This window comes from Myxocyprinus asiaticus, chromosome 7 (genome assembly GCF_019703515.2).
Source record: "Myxocyprinus asiaticus isolate MX2 ecotype Aquarium Trade chromosome 7, UBuf_Myxa_2, whole genome shotgun sequence".
Taxonomy (NCBI): domain Eukaryota; kingdom Metazoa; phylum Chordata; class Actinopteri; order Cypriniformes; family Catostomidae; genus Myxocyprinus; species Myxocyprinus asiaticus.
The window spans coordinates 14,577,289-14,598,865 of record NC_059350.1 but is presented as its reverse complement, the minus strand read 5'-3'; the positions used below and the strand labels follow the sequence as shown (position 1 = coordinate 14,598,865).

Below are 21,577 nucleotides of genomic sequence, written 5' to 3'. Positions count from 1 at the left end.
AATGAGCACCACAAACAAAGCCACAACAAACCAGCACAGAACCCTAAATGTCATCTGTGTCATTTTTGCACCAATGGCGGCAGAAAACAAAGTTGCAAATATAATAATTGGTTAACACTTTATAATAAGGTTGTATTCATTAACATTAGTTAACTACATTAGTTAAGATGAACTAACAATGAACAATACTTTTACAGCAATTATTAATCTTGATTAAAGGAGACCAATTATGCCCCTTTTTACAAGATGTAATATAAGTCTCAGGTGTCCCCAGAATGTGTCTGTGAAGTTTCAGCTCAAAATACCCCACGGATCATTTATTATACCATCTTGTAAATGCCTCTTTTTGGGTGGAATCAAAAACACGCTGTTTTCGTGTGTGTCTCTTTAAATGCAAATGAGCTGCTGCTCCCCGCCCCCTTTCCGGAACAGGGCTGTGCCTTTACAGCTCGTGCTTCGGATACTATAGCAACAATAAATCAGAACCAATATGACTGACAATGTAAATAACGGAGTTCAGCCATATATGTAGGAGCAACCGTAAACGACTCAAAACATAGGCATTGTGAGTTTGTGATAGTGCTTCTTATGTAGAAAATCACTTCCTGCCATCCATCTGCATTTCACGCCAGAGCAACGCAAACATACACAAATTTTGGTATGTTTTGGGGCACATTTTCAGTGGCTCTGATGCCGGGAGTACATGAAGACTCTTATGTTCACTTTTACAGCCAACAACAGAACACTTATGACGCTTACGAAGTTGAGACATTATTCTTCTCACTGTAGCTGCTCCAGCTCGGAAAAAAATGGCGGACTGTGAGTCGATCACTTAGGGGAGGATCTATGATAATAGGGTGGAGTCCGTCACCAGTCGTGGGCGGGGCCTGCTCTAAAGTGACTTTAGAGCGGATACGAAAACCAGTAATTTTGAGACACTGTTTTTGATTAATAGAAATATAAGAGGAGTGGGTGGACTTTTAACATTGTAGGGTGGTTGTGTACACACACTGCCGACTCACATTTATGCTCAAACACCATGTAAAAGTGAATTTTGCATAATAGGTCCCCTATTATTTCAGCATAAATTAATACATTTTTAAAAGTACATTTTTTTAAACATTAGTTTGTGTATTATGAACGAACATTAACCATTTAAGCTCAGTAATGATCAAAATATTAATAACTACAGTCTTGACCAAGACAAAATAGGTTTAATTTTAAAGCTTAGAAACTGTACTTTACAATACTTGTAGGCATTATTACCAAAAATGAACAATTGCTTTGAAATTTCCAGACAAATCAGAAGTGTTCTGTTTTGATTCATTTATTAAAACTTTTGCACTGTACATATTATTGTAATCAGTAAAAACATCAAACTGATCAAATAGCCATGTGTCATATGTCATTGGAAAGCTGAAAAATCTGTTTTACTCACAGACAAAAAAAATAAATACAGCGAGTATGAGATAAGTACGTTTTTGACATACAGTACATGTTACATGTAAACAAGTCTTGCTTATAAGCCGCGTTTTCGCTTATAACGTCACAAAAATAAACAGAACACAAAATATCACATAGCATTACTTAGAGGAGGGGATTCCTGTTAAAATGAGCCCACACACAATGTAAACAGATGCATGGATAATTCGATAATCCACAAAAAGCACAATGTGCACACATGTGAACATAATGTTCTATCTGGCTAAAAACACCTTGGCTTTCCTGGATCAGATGACAGCATTGGAAATGATGTTGTATGCTGTCCAGAGTCATGGAACGCTAAACCAATCATATTAGGATTCAGATCACTGCAACCAGAGGTGGAAGTCATCCAAATATCGGCAGAGAGGATCGTTCACTCTAATTACATATGGCCACCAGGAAATGGCGCCAAGTACATGGCTCAGACTCAATAATGGCTCAAATGATTCAGAATGGAACTGAATGAGATCTCATTACTCATGTCTGCATGCTTTGGAGAGAGAGCATACCTTTATTCATTGTTGTATTTGCATGTGTAATTAGTTCTTACGTACAATTATTATGTTTTATTTGTTTGGAGAGGCTTTTGGACACTTGGAGCCATTTTTGGACACTAGGATAAATTATATTTGTAATGCTACAACTTTTGAAGTTATAGCTTCAAAAATACTGGAGTATTCTGGGACCATATCCTACCAAAATATGGAGAATACTGGAGTATTCCAGGGACCATACCCATTTGGCATTGACCTGCTTTCAGAGCCTTTAATCAAAACCTCATTGTGGAACACTCACTACTTATTATTGAATCACAAAATGTGTTTTACCTTTATCAAGTTATTTTAGATATACTGTAAATGTATTGAGTAATTGTTTTAATCACTGCTTTAAAAAGGCAATCAGAGGTATAATAATAATAATAATAATAATAATAATAATAATAATAATAAAAGTTTTTAGATGATAGTATCTTGTTTTCTGGTTGTCAGATCTGGAGTCTAACCAACAACCACTTCCTCATCTCTTATAAGATGAAGATGTCCATCATCATCGGGGTCATCCATATGACTTTTGGGGTCTGCTTGTCTTTCTTTAGCTATATGTGAGTCATTCAAAATGTACATGTATTTGTTCAGTGTTTATAATCATACTTTTTGAACAAACCGCTAACCATGAATATAAATGTTTGGTTCTTAACTCGTCCTGCACCGTTTGTGGTAAAGACATAAATGATACCTCAAATCAAGAAGTGTGATGTTACTTTTCTAAGCTATCAGACTTACAGTGTTCACCTTGCAGCTAATCTGTTAAAATAATTGGCTCGTATTCTCCATGGTGGTCTCTTTGTTGCGCTATTTTCTCACTGAAACCCTCCTCCTCCCAGCACGACATGTCTAAATCTGCTTCAGGGGTATTTTATATATTTCCTATTGTGCAGCAGCATGTCTTACATGCTCAGCACAGCTTGACTGTGTATCTTCGTACTTGCTCTGCTGCAGCGTAAGCAGATCTAGACGGCAAAGACCAAACCTACTAACTTGTCATGTCCATTATAATACTTTAAAATCTATTCTGAGAGTTGTCATGACTAAGCAAATGCATGCAGGTACTCAGGGGATATAAGCTATGTGCTTCTGGTGCTGATACCTGAGCTAGTGTTCATGCTGTGTCTTTTTGAGTACCTTGTCAAAATATTTGCAGAACGTAACCGAAAACTGGTGAAAAGTCCCATTCAATCGTTCCGGAGTGAAAACTTTTTTTACATTTTTAAATGTTGGTAACCGGATAATAACTGGTTCATTTTGTTCCAGTAATTATTTTCATGAAACCAAAGTCTAAATGGTTTATTACAGTACATTTTCGAAATAACATCACTTCTTGTTGCTGAAAAAAATAGGCTTCTCTCTTTTGAGTTGAACATGACAACAGTGCTTTGATTCTGAAGGAGACCTCTGCATCACACATTTCTTTGCCATAATGCTCATTGTAGATGTAGCCCTCTGTGAAATACTGAAGACCTTTTAGGCAACTATTAATTAATTAATAAATTAATTACTATATATACATGCACGGTTAATCCAGATACAAGGAAATATATTGAGGTAAATAGTACATTTCTCAGTTGCTTCCAAGTCTTCACTGAATTGTTACAGATGATGTATTGATACAGATTAGATGCTGCCGGGCTCTGACCGAAAAGCAGATCTGTTATTAAAACAAATAATTAAAATTAAATTAAATAATTATTACATGTTTAAAATAAAATAATTCAGCCCACATATGATTACATGTAGTCCAAACACACCCAAGCATGGTGCGCATGCATTCAGGAGAGAGAGATTTTGGCTATTAATTGATTTTAGAAGGCCAGATGTATTTTTGAAATATTTTGGGGGATATATTTTATATTAAGAATGCATTTATTGAAAAAAGGAAAAAAGAAAAAAAAAAGTATTTTATATTGGCTACTTTATACTTTGCTTGTTATGTTTTCTATGCGGATAATTCCCCCACGTGGGGGAAAAACATTTATGACTTATTATCGCTTATTTTGGTTGAGGCTAGTCCTTTATATTGAGCGTGTTTTTCCAGACCACGTGCCTTGTTTCTCTTGAGAGATCTGGTAACACTTCAACTTATACATCGCCCACCCTTAGAGCAGAATATTGTCATTCAAAAAATTAATAAAATAAAATTATTAACCGTTCTTTAATTTAAATCTAACTGGTTACCAGTTGGAAAGAAAGCCGCGTAAAGCTGGAATCGGAACAAAAAAATACAGTTTCTGCTCAGAACAAACCAAAACATTTTGTTTTCAGTCCCTGTTTTAGAGTACAAAAATGGGTACCTAAACGTTCTTCATAAAAATTTGCCAGTGATGTATCTGTGGTACCCCAAATGGTGCCTCAAAAATCTTTTAATTTGTATAGTGTTAAGTGAGAAATATAATACTTCATGTAAGCAATGTCTCTTTTTAAAACCAAGTTGGTTCACTTGGCAATGCCATATGCAGCTCTTTTCCAGTCATTCAACTTAATGTACTTAAAGGTGCATTCAGTAACTTTTGTCTTTGTGTCATCTTGGCTGACACTAAGCTTGTATGTAGTATCATTCAAAATCAACAGTTTTCAGTTTCAGATGCCATTTTAGAAATGTACTATTCACTTTCAGTCATGATTAATTTAATCCTTGAATGAAGGTGTCCAATAGCAGGGTGGTTATTGAGATTGAGTAGTATTTGACTGGTCATGTGATCTCAATATGGCAGCCCCCATGAGAAAACCCTCTCCATGTAAAATAAAACAGCTTTTATAGCATTACAGATATGACTGAAATAAATTAATTTCTTTAATGGTAAAACTTTTTTAGTAAGGAAAAAATTACTGAGTGCACCTTTATTTGGGAAAATTTTCCAAAACTGTTTGCCAAGCTTAATGCTGCCTTCACATGCTATCGGAATTATCGTAAATTCGAGTTTCCCACTTTGAAGTTGCATATGAACGATCCCTCAAGTCGTAATTATGACTGAGAATCTCTGATATAATTTTGATACCTGAGTTTCAGAGTTGGAAGGAGATGTCAACTTTCAACCTGGCGGAGGAGAGGACGGTTTCTGTTGTGTATGACAGGTTTTATTCATTTTTCTAAATACAGATAATTGTTAGCACTTGCCGTTTCGGTCATATACATTTACAAATATCAGCAACCATTTGATGCATATTGTACATTTTTACACCAAGAAAATAGCATGTATTTGCCCAAAATACCATTACCGTCAGCAAGCTGAGTAATATGTTTCATGGTGTCAAAATAAAATGTCCTCAAGAAATATGCATAAACAAACCTGCTACGTCCATGTTTCCTGTTCATTCTGACAACAAAGCACTTGAACGCGACTTACTTGTATTTACCACTTCAGAAGTGGGAAGTAGAATAATTTCAACAGCACATGAAGGCAGCATACATTTAAATAACATGTCAAGTCATCAATAAACTCTAAAAGCTAAAAACGTATTGTTCAAGTTGGTCCAGCTAATGCACATGCATTAGCACATACCAGACGATGCCTCTACCAATGAAGCGTATAGATCTGTTAACTGAAATGCAGGATATTTTTTCATAAAGCTGCCATATTGAGCTTTGTGATTTCTCTTGTTTCTCCAATACTGTCTCTGATGTAATGTGTTGAACCTATATCTCAATGACTGGAAGAGCAGTGCCCCCTAGTCACAAAGACTGGCTCTATAAATGCTCAAATAGGAGACCTAGAGGGAGCTGGAGGAGCAGAGGATCAGGTGAGAAAAGATAAGTCACAAATGACATTACATTAGTCAGGGAAGAAGATGAAAAGGTTTATGAGTAAAATTCTGATAGATTTGGTGTTGAAGGCATTAATTGCCGTCTATTCTTCAAGATTGAGACACAGTGTGAAAGTATGCTTATATTATTGCCTTTTTGACCCTTATAAGAGTTTGATTGCACAGAGGTCTTTATGCACCAGGCAATCCACACAAGAGAGTACTGCCTGGGCTGCATCTCCTACACTGCCTCGAACCTCAGACTGTGGGACCTCAGCCTTGCCCATGCACGTAAACAACAAACACACACAAGTACTTGCATAAACAAGGATACATTTTTTTCCTAAGGATGCTATTGTGTCGACACTTTAGTAGTTTGGCTGTATGTCACATAAGTTCTGTGTCTGTGCATGTCAGAGCTGTCTGAGGTACTCTAGGTGATCGTGATGAGAATTTCACGCTTGTGGCAAGGCTATGTGGGATCGTTGGTTCTGTCAGTCATCTCCATCTTTGCTATGCTAACTGTTTCTATCCTGCTCATCATGGAGGGGCTGTCAGCCTTCCTGCACGCCCTGTGTCATTACTGGTAAATCCAAAATAAACACCCTGAACATGTCTGTGGTGATTCTTATTCATTCGGGTCATTGCAGAATATAGCGTAATGTTCAGTAGTTATTCAGCTTTAATGAGTGAATATTACATGACACTAAAAACGTATTATTTGACTTATTCATTAATCAGGGTTCCCACAGGTCCTGGAAAACCTGCAGTTTTGCAATGCAGTTTTCCAGTCATGGAAAATTAGAAAAATACCTAAAAGTCCTGGAAAATAATTTTTTTTTTTTGTCCTGGGAAATATTTTTGTGTAATAAAACTGTTTGACTGTGTTGCTAAAATGGTTTTTGTTACATGTACAAAAACATGGTAACGATTGGGACTCGGGATAGGTGTCAAACACACACAATAAGTTTCATTTTGTTACTGTTGCCGGCTGTGCATTGTGAAACAACATCATTGGTTAACTGTCATAAACAAAGCACGTACATTCTGTGCTCATCTCTCTGCTTTGCTCCAACAAAATAGTTTAAGTATCAGTATAGTGCAAAATATGATTTTTTTGGATTTGATCGCTGTAGTGTTAACTACAAAAACATTTGTGTTGTAAACTTTAGATAATGACAATGGTCGGAGCGCTGCTAAATAAGGTGGAAATGCATCATCACAGTCTGTGAAAAGGGTACATTAAACTACAAAAGACTATGATTTAATAAAATAAATATTTAATCTGCGTGTTGCACACTTCAAAATGAATGTGTGAAGCCGGTCGCTCATACACCGAAAACATTGTGACCATCACGTTTGCTCTGTGTGTGTGTGTAGTGGATGACAGACAGCAGAGCGCTCTGAAGCATGCAGCAAATACATCCTATATTTATTTATTTAAATCTCAGCCTTTTCGGGTTTAATAATCACACTGGGAGGTGGGAAACTACCATCAAAAACCAAAATAAAAGCTTGATTTAAATGGATGCGCGAAATGCGGGGAAAAAGACAAAAATATTTTACTACTGTATAGTAATGTAAAGTTTACTGTAATTAAATAATAATGATAATAATAATAACAATGTATTAAAAAATATCTTACATCTGTGATGTTGTTGTCCAGCACTTCATTTGACAAAAATATCTCGTTTCAAATTTTGTAAAAATTGTGTTTGCAATGTTATGTTAAAAATAAATGAATGTTGATAATTCTATTTTATTTGAATAAAGTTTTAATTAATTCATTTAATTAGAAATCATTTTGATGATAACATTTAATTAAGCTGTGGAATACGGAAATTCAGAATAAAATAATCATCCAATAACATCATGGTTGTCCTGGAAAACTGTACCTTGAAAAGAGTGGGAACCCATTCATTTAACTATCATTTATTTTATTTCCCATTTGGTACAGGGTGGAGTTCCAGAACACATTCTACAAGATTGGATCAAGATACAAGTTCAACCCCTTCAACTTTGCATCAATTTTGCATTCAGAGTAAATGTACATTTTACTTGTAAAAATGATTTTATACCTCATTTTGGAGCTGAATTTGCTATTGCTTTGGAGTAAAGGGTGATTCATTAAAGGGGCCATGTCATAATTATTTTTCTTCTTTGATTTGTGCTTATGTTATACAGAGTTACACTTTGTTAAAAATCAATCTATGAAAATATTATACAGTAGCTGACACTGCATATTAAGAAGGGATGTGAGAAAGAATTGTAACTTTGAAAAAACTATACACATCAGCTTTAAAATTAAACATCAACTTCTTGCTTCTAATGCTGGGACATGATGTAAGGATATGCGGAACAGCAGGAACTTCACAGCAGTGTTGGGTGTAATCCAATTACAAAGTAATTAGTTACTTTACATTTTAGTCAAAGTAGTGTAATGCATTACATTTTAAATACTTGTGATCAGATTACAGTTACTGACTTTCAATTAATTTAATTACTTTTAAGTACATTATAGGGTTATGCTAATTTCTTACATATTATTTATGTAGAATACATGAATTATGGTCCCATAACGAGTAATTGTGAGGGAAAAATGTGAGGTGCTGAGTGTATGACTTATGTGTAAAATGAACAAAGAAGAAATATAGACATTACTTTGAATTTGTTGAGCAAAAGTGTTTTTAGAAAGTAACCTAAAAGAAAAGTAAATAGCAATGGGATTACTTTTCAATGATGTAATTAGTAAAGTAATTTGATTACAATTTAGGTTAATATTTAGCAATTTGTAGTGGATTACTATTTTTAAGTAACTTACCCAACACTGCTTCACTGGAACAACACAAGGTTTGGTGAACTTTCCCATATTGTACTTTTATCCTTAGTTCTTATGGTACTGAGAAATAATAGTATTTAATCCTTCTTCCTCACAGTGAAGGCCCCATTTTTGAAAATGGAACAGGCACCCTTGATGTGTAAATGTGGGCAGTTATACTGTATATTATTGGATAATTTGGGTTTCTGAAGTCAGAAGTTCAAGGATTTCAGAATGAGTAGTTTCTACAGCTTAGCGTCAACAAACGGGAGGAAGTTTACAGAAACCCAAGTATACTTTTCAGTTTCAACTGAACAAGGAAATGGTGATTTCCCATGATATGACCTCTTTTAAGATGGTTAAAATGCTTTTGATTTTTTTCTTTTGATTTTTTACAAACTGTAAAAAAAAATAAATACTAATACAAGTTTTTTTGTAACTGTAAATTGAGACTCCACTGATTAAATCCATATCTTCAGAAGCGATATGATGATATGATTGCTCTATGAAACAGAGCAATATTTAAGTCTTTTTTTACTATCAACCTCCACTTCCACATTCTTCTTCTTTTGTTTTTGGCGATTCGCATTCTTCTTACATATCACCACCTACTGGTCAGGGAGGAGAATTTATAGTAAAAAAGGACTTAAATATTGATCCGTTTCTCACCCAATCATATCGCTTCAGAAAATATGGATTTAACTACTGGAGACATATGGATTACTTTTATGGTGCCTTTATGTGCTTTTTGAAACTTAAAATTGAATATATTGGTATCCATTCACTTGCATTGTATGGACCTACAGAGCTGAAATATTCTTCTAAAAATCTTTGTGTTTTGCAGAAGAAAGAAAATCATACACATCTGAGATGGCATGAGGGTGATTAAATGAATTTCCTTTTTAGGTGAACTATCCCTTTAAGGCTGTTTTTTTTTTTCATGCATATGGAAAGTGAGTCTCTAGATATCTGTATTCATTTAAATTAATTTCGCTTGAATGTATTACCCATTTGAGTTAACCCCTATAATAAAGTATTTACAGAAATGTTATTTTTGACTTGCTGTGGCAAATTTTTTTTAAAGCACTTCATGTACGGTAAACTATCTGTGAAATGTTACAGATCAGTAAAAATTAGGTCCGTCTTAAGTAGCACAATAAACCCAAAAAAATTCACATGCTCAGATGTACAGTTGTGTATTAACTTTAGTAATAACAACAACACAGACACAAGCAAAGTCATATCCAACGTTTTGGATATTTACTTTCAAAAAAATTTGTTTTTTATTTTCTGATTTTTTTTTTTTATGAAAAACAAAACAAAATGAACAATGTTTTCTAAAAGTCTTCAGAAAATAATTGCTATTGTGTTGCTACAAGTTGCATTTAAGTTACAGTTTTCAAATTGTAAATAAACAACTTAGCCTAACTGTGAACAACCCTTTCCAAGTTTAAACAGGACAGGAGAATGAAGGTAAATCAGGAATATGGGATGACAAGCAAAATTACAAAGAAAAAGTGATTTAAATTCAGAAAGACTGAGTAAAATCTGTTATTGTGGTGTAATATGTAGTGTCCACAAAAATACAGGCAGCAAGACCTTCAAAAAGGTTGAAGTACCAAGATTTGTGTTCAGACACTAAGAAAGTGTGAGTGAATGAGAGCATCTGGATCAGTAGGCTGAATGATTAAAATTTCTTCTCTAATGGCACATAAAATGTGCTTGCCACTACATTCTTTGTTGGCAGATGAGAACTAGAAGGACGTGCATCATTTTCTTTGTCAATCATAATCCTGCTTTACAGCTTATCATTGACACAGACTCCTCTGCGGCATTAGGCCCATGGTAAAATGTCAGTGGCCACAATCTCTGAACGAAACTTCCAGTCCTCATTTACCAAATCCAACTTGGTCTGAATTTTAAAATTACATTTCAAACTCACTCACATAAGCCTTAGAGTCTTCTGAAGACATCACTTTGGATGAGACCAAATGCCCAGAGCCACACACTGGATGTGTCTGGATCTGTCTCATAGGATGAGGAAGTAAAATCCTCCACTTGTATCTCATGATAAAGACACCGCAGAAAAGAACATGACTCTCACATTTCAGACTGTTTTTACCCTTTTAGAACAACACACAAATCCTTCCGACTTGCTCTTTTCTTCAGCCTCATCCTCCCATTTGTGCACTTGTGAGCTCACTAAGCAGAGCTGTGCGGAGACTGTATGTGTGCACATTACGATATTCTCTGAATGAGTCTGTCCTCAGTCAGACAAAAGACGGTGCAATACGACAGGTCAGAAATAAAGTTTTCACAGCCATGTCGAGTCACATTCTTACAGCCTCGCAGATCCAACATAGTGAGGGCTGATAATCGCTTCATATAGGATAGACAAGCATCAGTCAACTTATTACAACCTAGAGAGAGGAAGAAACAGGCTTTAATAAACATTCAAACAAAAAAACTAGTCAATCAGCAAAACGCAATCTGGGAGTGGCCAACTCTTTTTTTTTTAGCCAATCATAAATGCTATTTGATTGGGAATCATTTTGCACATTTGGGGTTGGTTGACATGTCTTTGGAGAGGGGTGTGTGGCCTAAATTAGTGGCCTAGGCTGCATCCGAAACCAAATGCAACTGTTGTAATGCCTCGCTGCTCTATCAGTCAATGACTCAACAGACAGCTTTTGTGTACGAAGGTACCTCCAGAAATTGGTTTGGGACAGGCAACTGAGACAGCATAATATCACATCATTGCTAGGATACCAGCAACTGATTATCGCCATCTGGTGTCCAGTAAAGGTAACATGTCTGTTTAATTCAGTCCAACCGAACCACAATGGTGTAATGATCTAGAACAAAATCAAGAGAGTTTTGGCGATAACCAGAGTGTATATTTAATAACTACAATACTACTATCTCGCTAGAAATGGAATACAAATTTGGAAAAAGTGAATAAAAACATACATTTATACACAAATTGGCTAGCAACTGCCGCTTTGGCCACCATTTTTTTTTCTTCAGCTTAACCGCTGTGGATTCGCACGCACAGGATTGTGGGATTTCATAGGCAGCGAAGGATAGATCTATGCTGCCTTCAAAAATCGATCAGATGAAGGTATCTTAGTAGACGGGATGTGACATGAATATTCCTACCTCCGTATATAGCCTCAGGAGGTAGCACTTTCCTGGTTACGCAACCCTAGTCTGGCGGAAGTCACCAAAATGGCTGAAATTGCTTACAGCACCTTTTTTCTCCCCAATTTGGAATGCCCAATTCCCAATGCACTCTAAGTCCTTGAGGTGGCATAGTGACTCGCATCAATCCAGGTGGCGGAGGACGAATCTCAGTTGCCTCAGTGTCTGAGGCTGTCAGTCCGCACATCTCATCACGTGACTTGAGCGTAATACCACGGAGACATAGCGCGTGTGGAAACTTCACGCTATTCTCCGCGGCATCCACTCACAACTCACCACGCGGCCCACCGAGAGCGAGAACCACATTATAGCAACCACAAGGAGGTTACCCCAAGTGACTCTACCCTCCCTAGCAACCGGGCCAATTTGGTTGCTTAGGAGACCTGGCTGGGGTCACTCAGCACGCCCTGGATCGAACTCACGACTCCTGGGGTGGTAGTCAGCGTCTTTACTCACTGAGCTACCCAGGCCCCATATACAGCACCTTTAATGTTTCATGTAAACTAGTCACAACCAGATGATCTTGTCGCAGCACCACACCAACTTAAAAGCAAACAAAAAATACCTTCCTTATGTGGAATATCCAATTTCATGGTCATTTTATGACATCTGTAATAGAGGTAGATCGATATACTGTATCCTTTTTACTGATTAATTGGTGCTGATAGTTGCTTTTTGGAACTACACTGATCAGCCACAACATTAAAACCACCTGCCTAATATTGTGTAGGTCCCCCTCGTGCTACAAAAACAGCACCAACCTGCATCTCAGAATAGCATTCTTATAGAGATGCTATTCTTCTCACCACAATTGTACAGAGCGGTTATCTGAGTTACCATAGATTTTGTCAGTTCTAACCAGCATCAACAAGGCATTTCCGTCGACAGAACTGCCCCTCACTGGATGTTTTTTGTTTTTGCCACCATTCGGAGTAAATGACAAGCCAATCTAGGGAGCAAAAAACCAAGGGTACCTGCAAGATTGAGCTGTCTAAGTGTGTTGCGAGTGTTGCAGCCAGAGGCCGTGAGCAGGTTAATGGACTGGTCTGTGATCCCCTGGCAGTGTGACAAATCTAAGCTCCGCAGTGAAGGCATATGTCTGACGATCAACTTCAGTGTGGAGTCACTTAGATCCAAACCAGACAAGCGCAAGGTGAGCAAACCTCTCAGCCGACTGCGACTTTCACTGCCTGTATGACAGGAGACCATAGAAGTGAGAGAGTAGAAGAGAGTGAATGGGTTACTTTAGCTTACAAAGTACACACAGTCTCAGAAATGGTACCAATTATGAGCGCCTCACCTGGCAGCATAATGAGGTCTTTTATTTGTGAATCTTTGACGCCCACAGCCCAACAAAGGTCAAGTGTTCGCAAACCCGGACAACTCTGCGAACTTAGCGCGGACACGCATAATGAAGAGCAACCTGACATTAAAAGATCTTTCAGACCTGTGAGAAACAAGGAGAGACTTGTAAGCTTTTAAAATGCAGAAATCACTTTGTTGCTGCTGGGTTTCGTCTTTTTAGAGCATTCCATACATGAAATCAAGTCTGTTTAGGGCTGCATAAGACAGAGGTGTGGTTAAACCATACTTGGGAGGTGATGGATGAGCCAGGCAATCTGTTTCTTTGATACAGGTGTCCAGGAGAGGTCGAGTATCACTGGTTGTCGTTTAATGATGGCTGATACAGCCTGAGCACTTAGTGACCGACAACGACTCAGATCTATCCGTGTCCACAAGCGCTTATCACAACACCTACAGCAAAAGAGAACCAAAAAAATTTCTCGATTAGCAAATCAACCAACATCCAAGTTATCAAAGAGTACACTTTTAATCAAGCACTTTTTTAGCATTTAGCATCAGTGTTGATAAACTGCAGCATTGTTTATCAGTTGGGTTGCTAGGAGACATCTCTGGTAACAGTCGAACCCCTGCTAAGCTAACGGGAGCATTGCAATTTTGTTTCCTTAAATGTCATCTTCCGAATATCAGGCAATGGAATGCATTTATGGTCAGAGATACAGTTGAAGTCAGAAGATTACATACACCTTAGCCAAATACATTTAAACTCGCTTTTTCACAATTCCTGACATTTAATCGTAGAAAACATTCCCTGTCTTAGGTCAGTTAAGATCATTATTTTAAGAATGTGAAATGTCAGAATAATAGTAGAGATAATAATTTATTTCAGTTTTTCTTTCTTTCATCACATTCCCAGTGGGTCAGAGATTTACATACAGTTTGTTAGTATTTGGTAGCATTGCCTTTAAATTGTTTAACTTGGGTCAAACATTTTGGGTCGCCTTCCACAAGCTTCTACAATAAGTTGCTGGAATTTTTGCCCATTCATCCAGACAGAACTGGTGTAACTGAGTCAGGTTTGTAGGCCTCCTTGCTCACACACGCTTTTTCAGTTCTGCCCACAAATGTTCTATCGGATTGAGGTCAGGGCTTTGTGATGGCCACTCCAATACCTTGACTTTGTTGTCCTTAAGCCATTTTGCCACAACTTTGGAGGTAAGCTTGTGGTCATTGTCCATTTGGAAGAACCATTTGCGACCAAGCTTTAACTTCCTGGCTGAGGTCTTGAGATGTTGCTTCAATATAGCCACATAATTTTCCTTCCTCATGATGCCATCTATTTTGTTAAGTGCACCAGTCCCTCCTGCAGCAAAGTGCTCCCACAACATGATGCTGCCACCCCCATGCTTCACGGTTGGGATGGTTTTCTTCAGCTTGCAAGCCTCACCCTTTTTCCTCCAAACATAACAATGGTCATTATGGCCAAACAGTTCCATTTTTGTTTCATTAGACCAGAGAACAGTTCTCCAAAAAGTAAGATCTTTGTCCCCATGTGCATTTGCAAACTGTAGTCTGGCTTTTTTATGGTGGTTTTGAAGCAGTGGCTTCTTCCTTGCTGAGCAGCCTTTCAGGTTATGTCGAAATAGGACTCATTTCACTGTGGATATAGATACTTGTCTACCCGTTTCCTCCAGCATCTTCACAAGGTCCTTTGCTGTTGTTCTGGGATTGATTTGCACTTTTCGCACCAAACTACGTTCATCTCAAGGAGACAGAATGCGTCTCCTTCCTGAGTGGTATGATGGCTGCGTGGTCCCATGGTGTTTATACTTGCGTACTATTGTTTGTACAGATGAACGTGGTACCTTCAGGCATTTGGAAATTGCTCCCAAGGATGACCCAGACTTGTGGAGGTCCAGTTTCTTTTCCTGAGGTCTTGGCTGATTTCTTTTGATTTTCCCACGATGTCAAGCAAAGAGGCACTGAGTTTGAAGGTAGGCCTTAAAATACATCCACAGGCACACCTCCAATTCAGTACACCTCCTATCAGAAGCTAACTGGTTAATTGTCTAAAGGCTTGACATAATTTTCTGGAATTTTCCAAGCTGCTTAAAGGCACAGTTAACTTGGTGTATGTAAACTTCTGACCCACCCTCGGCTCCAATGCTGCTTTCTGTAGATTCAACATGTAGCTTTTTGTGACGCTACAGCACTACTCGTTGGAAAATGTAGCTTGTTACTGGAAAAGTGACACTTTTGTGAATATAGCTGAATGTCAAGTTACTGAAAAATTTTGTTAAGTAGAAGCGTCCTTACTTTTAGTTAACTACTCCTCAACACTGATTAGAATTGCTGAGTTGTAGTAGCTCCTGTAGCTCAACTGGTAGAGCATGGCGCTAGCAATAACAAGATAATGGGTTCAATTCCCAGGGAACACAAACTGATAAAATCTATACCCAGAATGGACTGTAAGTCGCTTAGTCTAAAAGTGTCTGCCAAATGCATAAATGTAAATGTTTAAGTCAATAAACTCAAAATGACATAATCCGTTCAAAAAGTGAACTCGGCAAGTTAATGTCACTTTTTTTTAAAATTATCATTATCTTTAATAAATATCAGCATTAAACACTAAAGCCTTGCTCACATTGTCAGTGACTTTACATTTACATTTATTCATTTGGCAGATGCTTTTATCCAAAGCGACTTACAAGAGAGGAAAACATAAGCGAATCATCTTAGGAGACAGTGGTATGAAAAGTGCTATATTACAAAGTATCACTAGCATCATAATAGTATTCAAAATAGAATAAAGTGCAACAGAATTTTTTTTTTTTTTTTTAATGACTGGTTAAGTGCTCATGGAAAAGATGTGTTTTTAGTCGTTTTTTGAAGACAGAGAGTGAGTGACTAATGCTAGACTCTGTACTCTCTTACTAGCAGGTGTTTCCTACTGCTATCGCTCTAATGATATTGGTCAGCAACACAACTGGCCACTGCTGTAGAAAATACAGGTCTAAACTGGGTCTAAAACATTTTGTGATTGGATCACAAAAACCACATATGAATGTGGTCAAAAATGCATGTGACCACATCACATTTGATGTGTAAACGCTAATCCGTCCTGTAAGCATCCCAGCAGCAGTGAAGCGCCACCCCTCACCTGTCAATTAACCGCTGCACTAAAACAAGTCTTTAAACTTTGCAGGATATGAGCGGCTTTAAAAGGAAATAACCACCTGATCGAAAAAAGAAAAAAAAAAAAAAAACGGATACATACACAATCACGAGAGATTCACAGATCTTATTCAGTTCAGTGATATCAACACAGATGAGAAGCACGAACACCTGAAGCTCCTTTAATACAGGTAATCCACTAAAATAATGGATAATTCTGCTTGACATGTTGCGTTTGTGCTTAGATTAAATTTCAACCGCATCTGGGAGAAAAGAGCACAGTTTTTTTCTGCGCTTTCTTTGTCTTTTCTGACTTTGTTGTACTTTAACATCATGCAGTAACACACTGACCTAGTGACTGGTGATCAGATCACCTGAGACGCATCATAATACCAGGTGGAAACGGGGTATATCAGTCATTTTATTTCTGACAGTTTTTCATGCATCATTTTATTATTATATCCAAGTATGTGTTTAAAGACAAATGATACAAAACAGTCAAATCAATTATAACTTGATGACGTGAGCTACACAGTCTTCACTCCCATTGGTTGTCGTTGCACGACATCGCTCCACATTTCCATAAAGTTAAACTTTTCTCAGCTTTGTCACATCTCTTGACAGGCCCACATCCCATCACCAATAGTCACTCATGTCGCCGGATGTCGCCAGCTCTCATTGAAAATGAATGGTCTCCTGTCGCTCTGTGGCTGAGTCGCTGAATTTGTGAATGGGGTTTAATAAGCACCCTGAAATTATCGAACCCTTGAGCACAAGGCTATTAAGATCAAATTAAACTGTAAAACTGTCAACATTGTAACTTTTCTAAAAGACATAATTATATCCTAACATTTATCAAAATGTATTAATTTAGCTTAAGATAGCATAATGCAATTTATTCACAATTAGAGAAATTATTTGCCTGATAGAATGTTTTAAAATTGATAAAAAAAAAAATCATACATATTCCTTAAGGCAGTTGATCTGCTGATAAGCTAGGGCTGGGTTTTGATACAGATTTCCTGATTCGATACAATTCTGATTCACAAGCTCTCGATTAGATTCTGATTAAATTATTTATCTATTGATATGTGTATATTTCATTTATCATTTTCCTTTTGCTTACATATGAAAGAAATTCTCTCCCAACTAATTCTGTTAATTATGCAGGGGACCTTCTAACTAGGAACATTACAAAAATATTAATTTTATTAATTATATTTTATTACGTTTTTCATCATTTTGGCTTTTTAAAAATGTACAAATACATGTATTCAATGAATAAGATATTATATTTAATACGTAAATTTTGTTACACGATTATCGTTAAATTGCATAATTTGTACTATAAGTATTTACATTGATTTGTTGAACATGTGCTAAAAACCGGTACTGTCTCTTTAATTAAACTGCCATTTCTGTAGACAGTGTCTTTAAATTAGCTCATTTTAACAAGAGAGACTCCAATGGCTTTATCTAGGGCTGAACGATTTGGGCCAAAAATCTAATTGTGATTATTTTGAAAAAAAAATTGCGATTTGAGCTATGATAAGATAAACATAAAACAAAAAAGTGTGTGATTCCTTTTAACCAAAATTAAACCATGTTTTGCCCATGCTTTACTGCCAACCGGAAATACCACTCTAGAAAGGGTGTTCACACTTGAGCAAACAGTTCTGAGTGCACGTGAGGTGGTTCTGTCTGTGCTCCCTCCACGAATCTCATCTCATACACAGAATAACGGATGTGCTGCGTTCAAATTTATTTACAGCGCTCTAAATTCACTTTAACTGGCCTTATTATACAATTACAAATCTAAAATGTAAATGAGTGTAAATGCCAACATCATATGTCGAAAGGATTGAAGCCTGTCATGCAAAACATTGATGTCATTAAGTGAGTCTGCTTTTTTATTCCATCAGTTACTCCTGGTCGGAGGCTGCCGTATATATTTAGTTTATATGTAGGGTTACATCCCACATAAATTTAAATGGTACAATGCTCAAATATTTAGTAGAGTGTAAATTGTGACTTAGTGCTCATTTACGCCACAACTAGGCTAAGTTGTAACGTACGTATAGCTGGTGCAACCAGCCTCTGATGTTTACTTAGCTATTTATTTCATTTTTATTTATTCTTTATTATAATGGTCAGCCATTGACTGATACTAAACAGTAATGATGTTAATTAAGCTATTTATTTTATTTTTATTTATTCTTTATTTTAATGGTTAGCATTTGACTGATACTAAACATACAGTACCGATTTTTATTTTATTTTATATATTTGTTATTTAAATGGTCAGCAGTTGACTTATACTAACAGTACTGATGTTTATTAAGCTATTTATTGTATTTTTATTTATTCTTTATTTTCTCAATGTTCATTTCTAGAATTTGTTGACAATGTATAATAATAATGTCAAATGTACTTTGATAAAAATATTTGTTTAAGAAAGCAGCCTTCTGAGTACCTTTTCATAGTCATGTCGGTGCAAAATCGGTGCACAATCCACACAGAAAATGTCGGTTTTCATTTCAGCTCAAATTAGCTATATCGGTCACCATATTGGTAATCGGTGAATTTTCCCTCTCTAAAATCGGTATCGGTCTCAAAAATCCCATATCGGTCGGGCTCTACTCGGTAAGTTAACTAGTTTGTGAAATACATACTGGAAACTTAATAAACAATGACCCCATCATTTTCCCTTTTCAATACAACTAATATAACATTAACCTTGTCCCTGACAAACATGTCACTCATGTCTGTTTGCTGTTAGCCAGCTATAGTCTGTCAGTGCAATCAGTAAAGTAGCAGATTGAAAGGTAAACATCAGAGCATCTTTTTGCAGCTCAGCAGACAACGGAGCAGTGGTGGATTGTGTCTGATGAGTGTTGATTTCATGCTATGTTGTTACCTAGTTGGTGAGACACAATGCTGGAAAGTAATATTTAAAAGTCTGGTTTTCCACCGTTGAAAGTTTCCCCTGAACATGTATAGCAGAATATGGTGTAACACCACTGCTGCTGTTTATCTCTTGACTCGGCAGTATTAATATAGTCAGCATTTGACTGATACTAAACAGTACTGATGTTTATTTAGCCATTTATTTTATTTTTATTTATTTTCGTTTATTTGACAAAAAGGTTCTGTCTATGCTTTAATTTTGATGAGCTTTTCTTACAAGTTGGCACTTACCACTTATACCAAGCTTTGCAGACTCTCATACACACAGCCAAGTCTGTCCGACTCAAGTACCGGAACACCGACACCCAAATATCCTTTTCACAGCCTCGCTCATTTCCTACGTCACGGAATGAGGGATGAGAGAGGAGGGAGGGAGGAGAGCAAGTGGTGATGGCAGGAGGAGGTGGTGGTGGAGAAACAGATGAACGAGAAGATATTGAGGAAGGTGATGCCGTGTCTCTCTCTCGACCGTCATGGCTGGGGTTTCGCCTCGAGGGGCGACCTTTGGACTGAGAAAGGCCATTACCAGCAGGTGTCGAGATGCTGCTGTTTTTGAGTCGAGTCCTGGGCAGTGACTTGCGCTGAATGAAGCCAGGAGTGCTGGGTGTGCGTGTAGACACAGCAGCCTCCAGTTTGGGTACAATGGAGCCAGGGTCACGTTTGGCTTTTGGGGGGCGCTGGAGAGTCACAGTCAGGTAGGAGTCATTGAGCAGGTCATCATTCAAGTCTGAGACAAGTAAGACAGGTGGGTCGGTATCCGAGTTTGACTGGTTCTCCCCATCATCTTCTTCCTCTCCATCATCTAAGTCTTCCATCTCCTCGTCCTCCCCATCAAAGTCCTGTTCCTCGCTGTCTTCATCATCATCTTCATCCTCATCGTCATCATAGTAGTCTTCGCCTCTACGTCTCCGTCTTCGAGAACGATGCTCCTTATCTAACCTGCCCAGATGCCTCTCCTCATCACTGTCATCCTCATCCTCCTCATCATGTTCTTCATCCTCATCATCATCATCGTCCTCATCTTCGTCATCATCGTCCTCTGTTTCATAGCGTCGTCGTTTCATTTGAGTTCCTCCTCTTAACCTAACCCGACCCCCTCTCTCGGCCCTTGCCCCAAGTCCCCGTCTCATTTTCAGTGTACTTGTTGCCAAGCTGCCTCCCCCTCTTTGTCTGGAGCTTCTCCAAACACCTCGCCTACCAGCTCCATAGCCTCGGCGGGATGAAGAGACCCCACCCCTTGAGTGGATTGCCTTCTTCCCATTATCTCCATCCTCATCATCACTGCCGGAATCATCATCATGGTCCATTCCATGCCGCCGGTAGATCTTAGCCACTCGAGGATCAAGAGATGAGGACTTACGTTTCTGAAAGAAAGGAGAATCCTTCAGCTGGGAGTGATTTTACAGGATACAATGATGTTTTTGCAGCAGGGGCACCCAGGTGTTAAATTGGGATTTCTGCCCCAATTGATCAATTTGTTTGCTCTTTCGCTTTTGTGTGCAGTCAGTGAGGACAACACAATAGAAAGTTAGAGGGGTGAATAACTGTACAGGAAAGACTGAAAAAGACCACAGAATCTACAAGAACGCTACTGTCATGTCCTCTAGTCACAAATTATGGAGACATCAAGTAAGACCCAAATGTTTTTCCTTTACAAAAACAGAATATTTACACAAATTTACTTACATGTGTTTTCACTCCTTCCAATTTTATCTGTAAAACAGAAATCAAAGAACACATCTTATTTATGAGCTTGAAAGAACAGTGAATAACACATAAGGATCACTGAATGAAATCACACAAGCTTGCTTGATTTTGAAGGCCTCAGTCAGTCCGAGCAGTGATGAGGCACGATGATGATGATGAAACAGGGCAGGGCGGACCAAAGAGAGAGAGGCAGACAAAACAAGAGGAATGAAACGAGGGATTTAGTGCAAGAGGACAAAAGCACAAGGAAAAAGGTTCCCTCTAATTTTGTTTGTTGCTGAGCAAAACATATTTCTTTTGGGCAAACCCTTTGGCCACCGGAGCAGAAATATATAACATCAATAATATCAGCAATTACAGGGCATATGAAATATGAACTTTATACCGCTTTTCTTAAAATCATAATCAGTGATGTCTAACCAGAAGCAGAATTGTTTATATTACAATACAAATCATTATAACTTTTGACCAGTAAGTGGCACTGTCACTAGATTTATAGGGTGCGGTCAGGTTGTGGTGACAATAACACAAAGTTGCATGTCAATACGACAAAGCGTTGCCAAAATACAGCCTCAGATCTTTTTGCCATCTTGCCATCTACTTCGTCGATGCATTATTCGAGAAT

At 37.6% G+C, this 21,577-nt stretch overlaps 1 protein-coding gene across 5 annotated transcripts in view; it reads right to left on the bottom strand.

Annotated features, from left to right (window-relative positions):
- Positions 1–9,806: 9,806 nt before the first annotated feature.
- Positions 9,807–21,577, bottom strand: part of LOC127443372 (lysine-specific demethylase 2A-like) — a 41,832-nt gene continuing 30,061 nt past the window's right edge. For 2 of the 5 annotated variants that reach the window (XM_051701899.1, XM_051701903.1), the window contains 6 exons: positions 20,932–20,958; positions 19,477–20,609; positions 13,394–13,557; positions 13,103–13,249; positions 12,777–12,992; positions 9,808–11,021 (listed from right to left, as the gene is read on the bottom strand). In XM_051701899.1, the coding sequence (XP_051557859.1) occupies positions 10,840–11,021; positions 12,777–12,992; positions 13,103–13,249; positions 13,394–13,557; positions 19,477–20,609; positions 20,932–20,958 (1,869 nt within the window). In that variant the 3' untranslated portion in view covers positions 9,808–10,839. Of the gene's footprint in view, positions 11,022–12,776; positions 12,993–13,102; positions 13,250–13,393; positions 13,558–19,476; positions 20,610–20,931; positions 20,959–21,577 lie in introns of all 5 variants that reach the window. The other 3 variants (XM_051701902.1, XM_051701901.1, XM_051701900.1) reach the window with 2 other exon arrangements.